This window comes from Cannabis sativa, chromosome 9 (assembly GCF_029168945.1).
Source record: "Cannabis sativa cultivar Pink pepper isolate KNU-18-1 chromosome 9, ASM2916894v1, whole genome shotgun sequence".
NCBI classification, from domain to species: domain Eukaryota; kingdom Viridiplantae; phylum Streptophyta; class Magnoliopsida; order Rosales; family Cannabaceae; genus Cannabis; species Cannabis sativa.
Window position 1 is genome coordinate 59,073,088 of NC_083609.1, and position 15,024 is coordinate 59,088,111.

At 37.9% G+C, this 15,024-nt stretch overlaps 1 protein-coding gene and 1 long non-coding RNA gene across 2 annotated transcripts; both read left to right on the forward strand.

The window, feature by feature from the left end:
• Positions 1-548, forward strand: LOC115723992 (blue copper protein-like). Its single transcript, XM_030653449.2, has 2 exons — positions 1-218; positions 308-548. The coding sequence occupies exons 1-2, from the start codon at positions 56-58 to the stop codon at positions 508-510; spliced, it is 366 nt and encodes a 121-aa protein (XP_030509309.2). The 5' UTR covers positions 1-55; the 3' UTR covers positions 511-548.
• A 7,789-nt stretch (positions 549-8,337) lies between these two features.
• Positions 8,338-10,020, forward strand: LOC133030815 (uncharacterized). The gene is made up of 3 exons (XR_009684356.1): positions 8,338-8,474; positions 9,191-9,253; positions 9,730-10,020. It is a non-coding gene; the product is annotated as an uncharacterized LOC133030815 (long non-coding RNA).
• The last annotated feature ends 5,004 nt before the right edge of the window (positions 10,021-15,024 follow it).

Consider the following 15,024-nt stretch of genomic DNA (forward strand, 5'->3'; position numbering starts at 1 on the left):
ACACAATTTTCATATATTCATATATATAAAAATTATAATTATTCAAAAAAGAAAAATGGGAAAGTCATTTCCACTTGTAGCAATTTTTGTTTTTGCAATGGGTTTGAATGTTTGCTATGCAGTTGATTACATTGTTGGTGATTCAGCTGGATGGAACCCTGCTGTTGATTTCAATGCTTGGGCCGCAAGCAAGACTTTTACAGTTCGCGACTCGCTCGGTAAATAAAAATGATATGTATACACATAAATTACACACAAATGTATGTTATGGGTTAATTTTTATTTTGTATATTTTTGTGTTGTATAGTGTTCAGGTATACAAAGGGAGCTCATAATGTGGTTCAAGTGAATCAAATAAGTGACTATGCAAATTGCTATTCAGGACAGAGTGTTCCATTGACAAGTGGAAATGATGTAATCCCACTAAGAAGTTCTGGAGCCAAATACTTTATTAGCAGTGTAAAGGATGATTGTGCCAAGGGTCAAAAACTCACTATTAATGTTAAATGAGTAATTTAATTACATTATAACAATCAATGTAATTTCTATTATCACATTTATGATGTAATACCCGGAATTAAGAAATGGATTAGCAAAACCCTAACTAGATAATTATGTATAATTGAGGAAATTATATTATTATATAATTTAATATATGTGAAATTATATGAATTTTATTATGTTAAGACCCCGTTGGTGAGCCAGGGGCATTTTAGTAATTATGACCCGAGAAGGGTAAAATTATGAAATTAATTTGATTACGTGCTTAATGGAACTATATTATTATATAGTATACCTGTGTTGTCTTTTCAGGTGTGTTCTGACAGGTTAGCGCGGTATAGTCACAACCGGGAATTTCGGGCCGAACCGGGTTCGGGCCCGAAATGTAAATTGGATTGATAATTTGGCATTTTATTTGATGAATGATAATCTGAAATTTATTTGAAATTAATTGAGTATTGAAATGACTTATTTACCCTTGTGAGGGTGTAGGTGTGTGTTTTAAGCCTTAAGGGCAAAATGGTCATTTGACCATAAGTGATTTACTTGAGCCAAAAATTGATTTTTTGAGAGAAATTAAATTACATTTTCTGGTATTCTCTCTCTCTCACCCGAACCCTCTCCCTCTCTTACCCTCTTGATGTATTTCAACTTGAGTTGTGAAAATTGGAGCTTGATTTGAAGCTTGTGGGTTGAAAGAAAGGTGTTGAAGGCTTGAGGCTTAATTGTGCAAGTGTTTGAGGTAGTTTCTTGGTTTTAAATTATGTTTCCCTTGCTGAAATGTTGTAGTAGAAACATGTTTAGGTTATTTGGTTTTGATTATGCATGTGTTGTGAAAAGGGTGCTTGATCTTGTGAGTTTGTGTGTTTAATCTCTTGACTTGTGTGGATTAAGTTTAGAGAATAAATCTTGGGTGTTTTCAAGCTTGAATTTGTTTATTTATTTGCTGTTTGTGGCTGGTTCTTGCTGGAATTAGGTGTGAGTATTGGGTTGAAGCTCAAGTTCTTGAGCTTGAGTTTTCTTAGTTCAATACATGATTTAGAAGTGATTGTGTAGTTTGGATTTTGAGGGTTATTGTTGTTTTAGCTCTATGTTGTGATGATTCTTATCTGTAAGAAGTTAATTTTGGGTATGGATTGGTTAAGGCTCAAATATATGGTAAAGTGGGCATGTTTAGACCTTAAAATCTGGTTTTCTGGGTTTTTCAAACCCAGTGGCCGCGGCCAGATCTATGGTCGCCGCGGCCATAAAACCTGGCAGAGAGCCATCTTTTTTCTGAATTTGTTTTGGCCATAACTTTTGACTCGGGACTCCGTTTGGGACGTTCTTTATACCGTTGGAAAGCTCTTTTCGAGCTCTATGTGATTATCTGTATTTGAAATGCCATGAATTTATTTTATGAATGTGAAATCAGGGGTTAACCCTATTTGTGAAAATCCCGGATTGTGTGTGACTAGGATTACCGGCACCTGGTCAGGAGCACCCGGGGATTTGGAATCTCTACTATTGCGGGACAACAGGTAAGACAGTGATTAGCACGTAGAGTATGCGCAGTGGCGCTTATGTTGAGAATGATATGCATGAATGTTAAGTAACCGGGATTAGGGTTATTACCCTAATAAGAACGGTCTAATAGCCTAGGGTTATTACCCTAGTGATATATGTGTATAAATGCCATGCCATGTTAATTGAAATGAGATTTAAGGATTATGTGCTCAAGGCATAATCAGGTTGGACTCGGTACTCATAACCGAGATGAACCGCTTCTAAGGCCTTAATGTATTTAGACGTGTGAGAGTAACACGTGGGTCTACGTCACGTAGATTTAATTAGATGTGTGAGCGCAACACATAGGTCTACGCCACGTAGACATAATTGGGCATGATGAAATAATGATCAGGTCTGTGCTATACAGACATATGTGAATGAGCATAATATATTTGTTATGATTTATACTATCTTGCTGGGCTTGGCTCACGGGTGCTCTCTTGTGCGGGAAAGGGTAAGGCATTGGGCGATCGACCATGAGTTTCGGGAGCGGTGGCGAAGAATGTACATGTTCATGCCACTTCAGACCAAGCGGGTTATGGGTCTAATAGTGTTGACTTTTGTATTCTGTTTTGCCGCTTAGGTCGGCTAGTAAAAAAGAACTTGTAATAAGTTTGTAAATATTTTTGGGATCCCAACTATTTTGAAAAGTTTTAAATATATTACAAGTTTATTTTCAGTCTGTTTAATATAAAAGTTTAAATTCTGCGCTATTTTAATTAGTAATCCCGGTTAGGGGATTAGGGCTTTATAAGTATTTTGGGTAGCGTGCCTAATTATTTAGGGCGTTACAATTTGGTATCAGAGCGCCAAGGTTTTTAAACTTCCTGTAGACCGGCCGAACATGTACATTCGACGTCAGAGATAGGCTCGACTCATGGTGCAGTAAGTATTGAGAGTAAATACTTGACTGTATGTGTGATCATCTGTTTACCGCTTTCCATTTTAGGCAGTATGCAAGCATCTAGAGTATGTATGTGTTATGTGATGCCATGCTATAAATGCTATTTGTTTATGTAAATATGTATGAGGTAAATAGATGAGTTAGGGTTTAAGGCAATAAGTGCGTAAGTGTGGTATTGGTGCTTAACTCGCTGGGGTTGTTGATTACAGGGGTACTAGTAATGGACCCTCCGCAATCATCTAGACCACAGGGCGAGCAAGTAGAGCCCGGGGTTACCCAAACCGATCCACCAGCACTGCCTCCACCTCCGCAAAATCCGGGGGATAATGCGGGGGCCGTTAATGCTAATCCTCCTGCTGACTAGCAGCAGATGTTTCATGAAATGCGAAGTGTCATACTTCGTCAAGAGGAAGAGTTGCAACGTTTAAGGCAACAGGCTGTCCCAGTGAATCAAGGGTTACCACCAGCTCCTGTGCCAGTGGTGGGTAACCAAGGGTATATTATGCCGCACCGAGACTCTGTGTTCGAGCGGTTTGTGAAGCTGCAACCTCCGGCTTTTCTGGGAGGCATTGATTATATTAAGGCCGATCAATGGATGAGCACTGTTACCCGTATCCTCGATAACATGGGGGTGACGGGAACTGAGAGGGTGAATTGTGCGGCCTTTATGTTTCAAGATCATGCCCGCGTATGGTGGGATATAGTGAATCAGACTCGAGATGTCAGTGTGATGACATGGGAAGAGTTCAAGAAACTTTTTGAAGAAAAGTTTTATAACGTTGCAGTGAGGACTTCACACCAAGAAGATTTTGTGAAGTTGACTCAGGGGAAAATGTCTGTGGCTGAATATACTCTGGAATTCGATCGGTTATCTAAATTTGCTGGTGATCTGGTGCCTACAGATTTTACCAGAAAGCAGAAATATGTTCGAGGACTAAATGCTACAATTAGTCGGGACTTGAAGATTACCACATCACATGACACTCTGTATAAGAGAGTGGTAGACTTGGCCTTAATTATTGAGGAGGCCGAGCAGCAAGTAATGAAGGAGCGGCCGCAAAGGATGCCGCCATGGCATCAAACCCTCCCGCTGGTGGTAATGTCGGTAAGGGGACCGACGGTGGCAACCACGAGCACAAACGGAAGGCCGAGGCTTCGGAGCTTCGGGGAAATAGAAAGTTTCGGGGAAACAGAGGTGGCCGTCAGGGTCGCGGGTCCTCATTCCGATCATATCCAGAATGTTCTAAATGCAAGAAGCATCATCCTGGTGAGTGCCGAGCCAAGGCATGTTTCCAGTGTGGCATGGTGGGCCACTTTATCAGAGACTGTCCCCAAGCCAAGAGAGAAGAGCCTAAGAAGAATGTTGCTCAGAACCCGGGACGACTTTTCACTATAACTCAAGCAGATGCTGATGCTAGTCCGTCAGTTGTGACAGGTCAGTTATCTATTAATGGTTGTGCTTATACTGTGTTATTTGATTCGGGAGCTACTCATTCATATGTATCGAGTAGAGTGATAGAAAGTTTACATAAGCCATGTGATATTTATGTTTCGGGGTTTGGAACCCTGTTACCCTCGGGAGACCTGATAATATCCACAAGGTGGATTCGGTCCTTGTCTTTTTGGATTGACGGCTGTGAGTTGACCGCCAATCTAATTGAGTTGCAATTATCTGATTTTGACATAATCCTGGGAATGGATTTTCTGTCTAAATATGGAGCGATGATTGACTGCAAACGGAAGATGGTGGTGTTTGAGCCCGACGGTGCTAACCCAGCGGTGTTCGTGGGTAAAGTTCAAGGGGCACGCATACCGAGAATATCACTGTTGAAAGCTAAAGACCTGATGGGTAGAGGTTGTCTAGGGTTCATAGTTACTACAGTGGACACTAGCCAACCTGTGACATCAGGGCCTGAGAATACGAAATTGGTATGTGAGTTCCTTGATGTCTTTCCAGAAGATTTGCCGGGATTGCCACCTGTCCGGGAGATTGAATTTGTTATTGAACTGGCTCCGGGAGTGGATCCAGTGTCTAAGTCACCGTACCGAATGGCTCCAGCTGAGTTGAAGGAATTGAAGATACAATTGCAAGAGTTACTAAATCTGGGATTCATCAGACCGAGTTACTCACCTTGGGGTGCTCCGGTTTTGTTTGTAAAGAAGAAAGACGGAACCCTGCGAATGTGTATTGACTACGGGAGTTGAACAAGCTTACCATTAAGAACAAGTATCCTTTACCTCGAATTGATGATCTGTTTGATCAACTGAAGGGGAAGACGGTCTTTTCCAAGATCGATCTTCGCTCAGGCTATCATCAGTTGAGAATTCGAGAGGAAGATATCCCGAAAACTGCGTTCCGTACTCGGTATGGACACTATGAATTTCTTGTGATGTCTTTTGGACTCACTAATGCCCCGACGACATTCATGGATTTGATGAACCGAGTGTTCAAGGATTATCTGGATAGGTTCGTGATTGTGTTTATCGATGACATTTTGGTGTACTCTGAGACAGAAGAAGAGCATGAGTTGCATCTGAGAGCGGTTTTGCAAAGATTACGGGATCACAAGCTTTATGCTAAGTTCAAAAAGTGTGAATTCTGGTTATCTCGTGTCTCATTTTTGGGGCACATAGTGGATAAAGATGGGATCATGGTGGATCCGGCTAAAATTGAAGCTGTACGGGATTGGCCAGTACCGAAGTCAGCTACAGAGGTCAGAAGTTTTCTGGGTTTGGCTGGTTATTATCGTCGGTTCGTTGAGGGTTTTTCAAAGATTGCTGTACCCTTAACGGAGCTGACCCGAAAGAACCAGAAGTTTGTTTGGACTGATCGGTGTGAGAAAAGTTTCCTGGAGTTAAAGCAACGCTTGATTACCGCTCCTGTACTAACTCTTCCTTCAGATAAGGAAAAGTTTGTGGTATATTGTGATGCCTCGAGACAGGGTCTCGGCTGTGTGCTTATGCAGGCTGGGAGGGTAATAGCTTATGCTTCTCGGCAGTTAAAGGAGTACGAGCAGAGGTACCCTACTCACGATTTAGAACTCGCAGCAGTGGTATTTGCGCTAAAGATTTGGCGGCATTACCTTTATGGCGAGAAATGTGAGATATATACTGATCATAAAAGTCTGAAATACTTCTTCACCCAGAAGGACTTGAATATGAGACAAAGACGTTGGCTAGAATTGGTGAAGGATTATGATTGTGAGATCCTTTATCATCCTGGTAAAGCCAATGTGGTTGCTGACGCTTTGAGTAGAAAAGGTCAGAGTCAGTTGAGTACTATGAAGCAAATCTCCCGACAGTTAGCAAATGAAATGACTCGAGCTCAGATTGAGTTGGTGGTGGGGCAATTGGCTAATATTACCCTACAATCCACTCTTTTAGAGAGAATTAAAGAAGCACAAAAGCAAGATTCAGAGTTGATAAAAACCCGAGCTAGGGTTTTGGCTGGGAAGGCTAGTGATTTCTCAGTAGATGAAACGGGAATGTTGAGATTTGGAAGTCGAGTTTGTGTGCCTATGAATGAAAACATCAAGAAAGAGATCATGGATGAGTCTCACACGACTCCTTATTCAGTTCATCCAGGGTCGACAAAGATGTACCAAGACCTGAAAGCCATGTTTTGGTGGCCAGGCATGAAGAATGACATCGCTGAGTATGTTGCAAAGTGCCTTACATGTCAGCAAGTGAAAGCTGAACACCAGCGACCTGCAGGGTTGCTGCAACCACTGAAAATACCAGAATGGAAATGGGAAGATATAGCTATGGACTTCGTGGTAGGTATGCCTAGAACCACGGGACAATTTGACTCTGTGTGGGTCATAGTGGACAGGTTTACAAAGTCTGCTCACTTTTTACCTGTTCGGACGAATTTCTCCATTGATCGGTATCTTTGAATTATATGTTAGAGAAATTGTTCGTCTGCACGGTGTCCCAAAGTCCATTGTGTCGGATAGAGATCCAAAGTTTACATCGAGATTCTGGGAGAGTCTGCATCGAGCTATGGGAACTCAGTTAAAGTTCAGCACAGCTTTTCATCCTCAGACGGATGGGCAATCCGAGAGGACCATTCAGATTTTAGAGGACATGCTACGGGCATGTGTGCTTGACTTTGAGGGATCATGGGTAAAGTACCTTCCCCTGATCGAGTTTTCTTATAATAACAGCTATCAGGCAACAATCGGGATGGCTCCTTATGAACTTTTGTATGGAAGAAAATGTAGATCGCCCATTCACTGGGATGAAGTGGGTGAAAGAAAGTTCTTGGGTCCCGAAGCTGTTCAGAAAACAAGTGAGGCAGTTGATAAGATTAGAGCGCGAATGCTCGCGGCTCAGAGTAGGCAAAAGAGTTATGCCGATCCAAAGCGTCGAGATATTGATTTTCAAGTCGGGGACATGGTATTTCTCCGAATATCTCCGATGAAAGGCATAAAACGCTTTGGGAAGAAAGGAAAGCTTAGCCCGAGGTTCATTGGACCTTTTGAAATCCTTGAGAGGATAGGGCAAGTAGCGTACAGGTTGGCTATGCCCCCAGCGCTGGCAGCTGTACATAATGTGTTTCATGTTTCAATGCTTCGGAAATATGTCTCAGACTCGTCCCATGCTCTGAGTTATGAAGCATTGGAACTTCAGCCGGACTTGTCATACGAGGAACAACCAGTGCAAATACTTGATAGAAGAGAAAAAGTCTTGAGAAGCAAGACAGTGGCACTGGTGAAAGTACTGTGGAGGAACAGTAAAGTAGAAGAGGCAACTTGGGAACTCGAGACGGATATGCAGCAGAAATATCCGGAGTTGTTCAGGTAAATTTCGGGACGAAATTTCTATAAGGAGGGGGTAATTGTAATACCCGGAATTAAGAAATGGATTAGCAAAACCCTAACTAGATAATTATGTATAATTGAGGAAATTATATTATTATATAATTTAATATATGTGAAATTATATGAATTTTATTATGTTAAGACCCCGTTGGTGAGCCAGGGGCATTTTAGTAATTATGACCCGAGAAGGGTAAAATTATGAAATTAATTTGATTACGTGCTTAATGGAACTATATTATTATATAGTATACCTGTGTTGTCTTTTCAGGTGTGTTCTGACAGGTTAGCGCGGTATAGTCACAACCGGGAATTTCGGGCCGAACCGGGTTTGGGCCCGAAATGTAAATTGGATTGATAATTTGGCATTTTATTTGATGAATGATAATCTGAAATTTATTTGAAATTAATTGAGTATTGAAATGACTTATTTACCCTTGTGAGGGTGTAGGTGTGTGTTTTAAGCCTTAAGGGCAAAATGGTCATTTGACCATAAGTGATTTACTTGAGCCAAAAATTGATTTTTTGAGAGAAATTAAATTACATTTTCTGGTATTCTCTCTCTCTCACCCGAACCCTCTCCCTCTCTTACCCTCTTGATGTATTTCAACTTGAGTTGTGAAAATTGGAGCTTGATTTGAAGCTTGTGGGTTGAAAGAAAGGTGTTGAAGGCTTGAGGCTTAATTGTGCAAGTGTTTGAGGTAGTTTCTTGGTTTTAAATTATGTTTCCCTTGCTGAAATGTTGTAGTAGAAACATGTTTAGGTTATTTGGTTTTGATTATGCATGTGTTGTGAAAAAGGGTGCTTGATCTTGTGAGTTTGTGTGTTTAATCTCTTGACTTGTGTGGATTAAGTTTAGAGAATAAATCATGGGTGTTTTCAAGCTTGAATTTGTTTATTTATTTGCTGCTTGTGGCTGGTTCTTGCTGGAATTAGGTGTGAGTATTGGGTTGAAGCTCAAGTTCTTGAGCTTGAGTTTTCTTAGTTCAATACATGATTTAGAAGTGATTGTGTAGTTTGGATTTTGAGGGTTATTGTTGTTTTAGCTTTCTGTTGTGATGATTCTTATCTGTAAGAAGTTAATTTTGGGTATGGATTGATTAAGGTTCGAATATATGTTAAAGTGGGCATGTTTAGACCTTAAAATCTGGTTTTCTGGGTTTTTCGAACCCAGTGGCCGCGGCCAGATCTATGGTCGCCGCGGCCATAAAACCTGGCAGAGAGCCATCTTTTTTCTGAATTTGTTTTGGCCATAACTTTTGACTCGGGACTCCGTTTGGGACGTTCTTTATACCGTTGGAAAGCTCTTTTCGAGCTCTATGTGATTATCTGTATTTGAAATGCCATGAATTTATTTTATGAATGTGAAATCAGGGGTTAACCCTATTTGTGAAAATCCCGGATTGTGTGTGACTAGGATTACCGGCACCTGGTCAGGAGCACCCGGGGATTTGGAATCTCTACTATTGCGGGACAACAGGTAAGACAGTGATTAGCACGTAGAGTATGCGCAGTGGCGCTTATGTTGAGAATGATATGCATGAATGTTAAGTAACCGGGATTAGGGTTATTACCCTAATAAGAACGGTCTAATAGCCTAGGGTTATTACCCTAGTGATATATGTGTATAAATGCCATGCCATGTTAATTGAAATGAGATTTAAGGATTATGTGCTCAAGGCATAATCAGGTTGGACTCGGTACTCATAACCGAGATGAACCGCTTCTAAGGCCTTAATGTATTTAGACGTGTGAGAGTAACACGTGGGTCTACGTCACGTAGATTTAATTAGATGTGTGAGCGCAACACATAGGTCTACGCCACGTAGACATAATTGGGCATGATGAAATAATGATCAGGTCTGTGCTATACAGACATATGTGAATGAGCATAATATATTTGTTATGATTTATACTGTCTTGCTGGGCTTGGCTCACGGGTGCTCTACTGTGCAGGAAAGGGTAAGGCATTAGCTGATCAGCCATGAGTTTCAGGAGCAGGGCGAAGAATGTACATGTTCATGCCACTTCAGACCAAGCGGGTTATGGGTCTAATAGTGTTGACTTTTGTATTCTGTTTTGCCGCTTAGGTCGGCTAGTAAAAAAAGAACTTGTAATAAGTTTGTAAATATTTTTGGGATCCCAACTATTTTGAAAAGTTTTAAATATATTACAAGTTTATTTTCAGTCTGTTTAATATAAAAGTTTAAATTCTGCGCTATTTTAATTAGTAATCCCGGTTAGGGGATTAGGGCTCTATAAGTATTTTGGGTAGCGTGCCTAATTATTTAGGGCGTTACATATGAGCTTATTAATAAAATTTTCAAAAATTTTGGCCTTTTCGTAGATATAATACTCTTCTTTAATTTTTATGTTAATTGTTATTTATTTCATTTTTAAGTAGTCATAAATGCATATATAATATTATTAATCCACTATTTTATATAATAATTTTTCACAATGAATTAATATGTATCTATAGTCTCAATACACATATTGATAGAGAAATGTTGAAAGGTTTTAGAGTATGTTAGATACTATTTATGCTTAATAATAATATTCATATCAATAAAATAGAAACAAGATAAAATCCTAAATGAATCTCTTAAGTGTTTTCCAATTGCTCTGTCTCTTTAATCTTAAAATGTAACGCTCCAATATTTTGCTTTATTTTACAAAATACTAATTTTGATGCATTAATTAAAAAGATTCAAAGTTGTTTGAAAATACACAGTGGGTACATTTATATTAAAAACAAAATAAGTAATAGAGTGTATTTTTCTTAAAAAAATAAATTTGTAACATCCTGAGCTCAGATTACTTTATTATAAAAAAACAAAACCGAGTCGACCGTTTGCTCGTCCATAGCCCCTCGCAGTATACATACCAGAACTGACCCAGCTCATCAAACTTACATTCAATGTTCCCTATCTATTGCCTGTAGGGGGAAAGTAAGGTGGGTGAGCTAAAGTCCAGTAAAGGAAAAGCTTAACATACAATAGCATTCAATACACTAAACATTAAAATTCACAATAATACGATTCTTTATAACATTAACGTATCCAGTCTTAACAGTATTATATACCTTAGCTCATAATTGTAATTTAAATAACTCCAGATATGAAAAGCTATATCATATACCATATATTTGTATTAAACAAAAACATTACACATATGTAGGGACCATAACCTTGACATCATACTCATAGCGCAATCATAGAATAACATATAATAATTATTTCAATCATATCATGTCTTTAGCTAATGAACTCTGGATTGTATTCAACTCCACATAATCTCTATAACACATCATGATCTTTACAACCTTTAGGGGTGGATCATAATCTCTATATACTTAGGGGTGGAGTTTATCCACAATAACCTATGTAACACATATTTTCTTTAAACATGGAAGTAATATAATGACTTAGCTTTTATCAGTATAAATCCTTGATCTTGATTGTATGTTCCAATTTAGTTTTACTGTTATAGTAAATAATGATACCTATAAAAGTTCTTTGATAATGTATCACACTACCTTAATTGAGTGGGAGAATTTTAAAATTCTTTACCCATCTTCATTAGGTTAACACTTGTGATAGGAACTTAAGAACACTACTGAAAAGCAAATCTGACCATTCATGTGGATAGATATAACTTATCAGAATTATGAGAATAAGATAAAAGAATTCTAGTTCAGTCTATTCGAATGACTTGAGCCAAGAATTCTTAATCCTCATAAAATTTTATGGTATCTTAATTTTGATTACTTAATCTCTAGCAAGTATTTTTCACTTCAAATACTAGTCTGCTATGTTGATGATTTAGTATTAAAAGAAACTTAAAGTTTCAGACTAATACAAAAGGTCACAACTAGATAACTCTCCAAACAATAAAGAGGTTAAAAGTATTATTTAACCAGACATCTACTATTGAGTGGGAGCTATCTGAGATGTAATCAAATAAGGAACATTAGAAGATATTCAAGAAAGATTTATAAAAGTGATCTATATGTCAGATATTAAGGAACTGTATATCAGTTATCCTAGTATCTACCCCAACTCATTCGAATTATGAGATGGTGGTTACTCTGGGGGTGGAGGAATTATTCTATAATAATTCAAGCTCTACCAGAGAAGAATTATAACTTTGTAAATTCGAAATTACCAGAAAGTTATATTACTGAAGAAAAGTCTACGCTGTATTATCTCAATTCCATATTTTAAAATATGAGAGATATGTCTTCTGTTTATTCAGATGTACTTTAAAACAGTAAGGATTTCAATATCCCTTGATGAGTAAAGCATATAGTAAAGGATGTTTCATAAATGAATTTATGAACTAGTTTCCAGAAGTTTGGGTGGATTCAAATATACTACACTTGATCTGAAGATCAAGACATCAGATTGACTTATTTGCAGAGTTTGTTTTATGTTAGTGCAAGTGGGAGTTTGTTGGGTTTTGTGCCCTAAATAAAACCCTTTACAATCTGATTAGTTATCAATATAGAAATTTGAAGTGATTTATGTTTGCATGAATTTTACATGCTAATGGTTTAATATGTTTATTACATTTACACACAAAATCAGTTAAGTCCAGATCATATGTTTATTCACAATTACAGTATCGTCAACACAGTGGAATGTGATTGTGATCATATGAATCAAAAGACTAAGTCTCTGTTTCATCAGTGTTTTGGATTTACACTAATTTGATAATGAGCGATGATGTGTACTTACACTTGGAGTAAGTGTTATGTTCTTTCCAGGACATTAGTAAAGTATACTAGTTTGGAATGTATGGAGTATACATTGGACTGGACCGATATTGCAACTTAGTTAAGATATTATAAGCTTACCGTCATATGTTTCCAAGTCAATATCAGTAGTTGATCTTAAGATTAAAAGAATCTAAATCCTGATATGCTTAGGCTCAACTCAGGAGTACTATTCATGTTCTTTGATTTATTAGTTAAGCCTACTTTTGGGTCAGGGTGATATGTATATTTTGGGAACATGATAGTATGATTGAGTGGGAGTGTTGAACATAAATATGAAATCTATAGCTTCTACTAGTGTATAGAAGTCAAGTGATGATTCCCTTCGAGCTTAGCTAAATAGAAGTAAATGGATGAGCTCTTGTTTAAGTGACTAATTCTTAGATCACTAAACATCATTTACAGGTAGCTAAGTGTTTTAAGGGGCAAAATACATTGAGAGGTGAGAACGGTAAAATTATTCCATCTCGATGTAAATTATCTATATTGAGGATCTTTGATCACAATAAGATTATAACAATGGTTAAATGAGATAGCATATTTATATCGTGGAACATATAATATGCTCTATATAAGTCTGAGAGTGCAATTTTAAGTTCTAAGATTGGATTCAACGAAGAATTAATAAGTAGGAATTTACTTAGTAAATTCGGTTCACTTATTGGAAGCTCAGCATATAGATCCATGGTCCCCATTCTAGTTGAGACTATACTGCTTGTAAGACTCAATAATTGATTTGTGATTAATCAATTATAATTTTAAAGTTAGACTATGTCTGATTTGTGAATTTTCACTAAGCAGGGGAGAAATTGTAAAGAAAGGAGATTCTAGGTTTATTTATTTATTAATAGACTTTATATGTCTTATTAATAATTAAATTAAATGACAATATTATTTAATAATCTATTCTAGTTATTAAATAATTAGTTTTGGTATTTAAATTGTTAGAATTGGAAAATTGGCGTTTTTGAGAAAATAGAAATAAAATTTTTGAAAACTGCAAAAACCAAGTGAGGCCCATTACACACCATGGCCGGCCACTTAAGCAGGTTTTTCAAATTGATATTTTTATTCTTTGAATGCCAAACAATTTCTAACCTAAACCTAGTAGTTGCCTATAAATAGAAAGTGATGGCTCAGTCAAAATTTAAGTTTTCATAAGTTTTAATAATCTTTTCTGTCAGAAAATTCTTTCTTCAGAAAACTGAGCCTTCCCTCTACCCTCTCTCTTTTCTTCTTCATAAATTTCGAAACCCTCAATGATAGAGTAGTGCCCACACACAGCAAGTGGTACCTCAATCATAGATTGGAAGACTGTGAAGGATCACACACAAAGAGAAGGACATTCGGGCTCAGATTTTGATAATACTCTGCGTCAGAAAGGATACAAGGGTTAGAGATCTGAGTGGAAGGAGACATTATTCCGCTGCCATCAATGTAAGGTTTTCTTAACTTTATATGTGTTTATTTATCGTTTTAGAAAGTTCATATTTAGGGTGTTAAACAACATACTTGTGAGTAGATCTAAGATCGTGGTAAAATAAATTCCAATACACATCTCATCACCTTATCAACCGAAGCTGTGTCATATCCCAGCCGCACCATCATCACCCGAAGGAAGTGCCATTCAACTCTATCATACGCCTTTGCCATGTCTAACTTTAAAGCCATTTTTGTACCATTCCGAAATCTATTTTTCCTCATACAATGAAGTCCCTCATACCCAATAATAGCATTATCATGTATCAACCTCTCTTGTACGAAAGCGCTTTGGGTGTCGGAAATGACAACACTCATAGTGGATCTCAAACGGCAAGCAAGACACTTCGAAACAATCTTGTAGATAACATTTCACAAGCTGATCGGCCGAAACTCTTCCACACGAACTGGTTTCTCAACTTTGGGAATTAGAGCAATAATTGTTTCATTTAAACAATCCAAATCAGCATCTTCATTAAGCATCTTCAAACACACCGTGACAACTTCAGCTTGTAGTTTACCCCAAAATTTCTGATAAAACAGTGCTGGTAATCCATCTACTCCAGGAGCTTTAACTGGATTCATAAACTTGACAGCTTGTATCACCTCTTCTGCTACAAACGGACGCAGCAAGTCCTCATTCATTTCATTTGTAACTTTCGGCCGAACTCTCCTTAACACCTCATCAACTTGCTCCATATTGAGAGTCAAAGCCGAGAATAGACTTCCAAAGTAATCCTCCACCAATGTTTTGATCATTCCAATGTCAGTTTGCCATATACCCATACCATCCATGAGACCTTTAATTTCATTTTTCTTCCTTATAGCCGAAGCTTTCCTATGGAAATACTTAGTATTCAAATCACCCCACTTAAGCCACAATGCCCGACTTCGTTGGCGCCAATATTTTTCATCCTTCTCAAGTACAACATTTAATTGTTTCTCTAACGTTTTCAACTCCCCCCAAGTACTTGAGTCTTGTCTACCCGATAATT

Excerpts from the sequence above, each read along its gene's own strand:
- LOC115723992 (XM_030653449.2), top strand. The coding sequence starts at position 56 with ATGGGAAAGTCATTTCCACTTGTAGCAATTTTTGTTTTTGCAATGGGT. Across the intron at positions 219-307 it reads TACAGTTCGCGACTCGCTCG|TGTTCAGGTATACAAAGGGA; the intron begins GTAAATAAAAAT and ends TGTGTTGTATAG.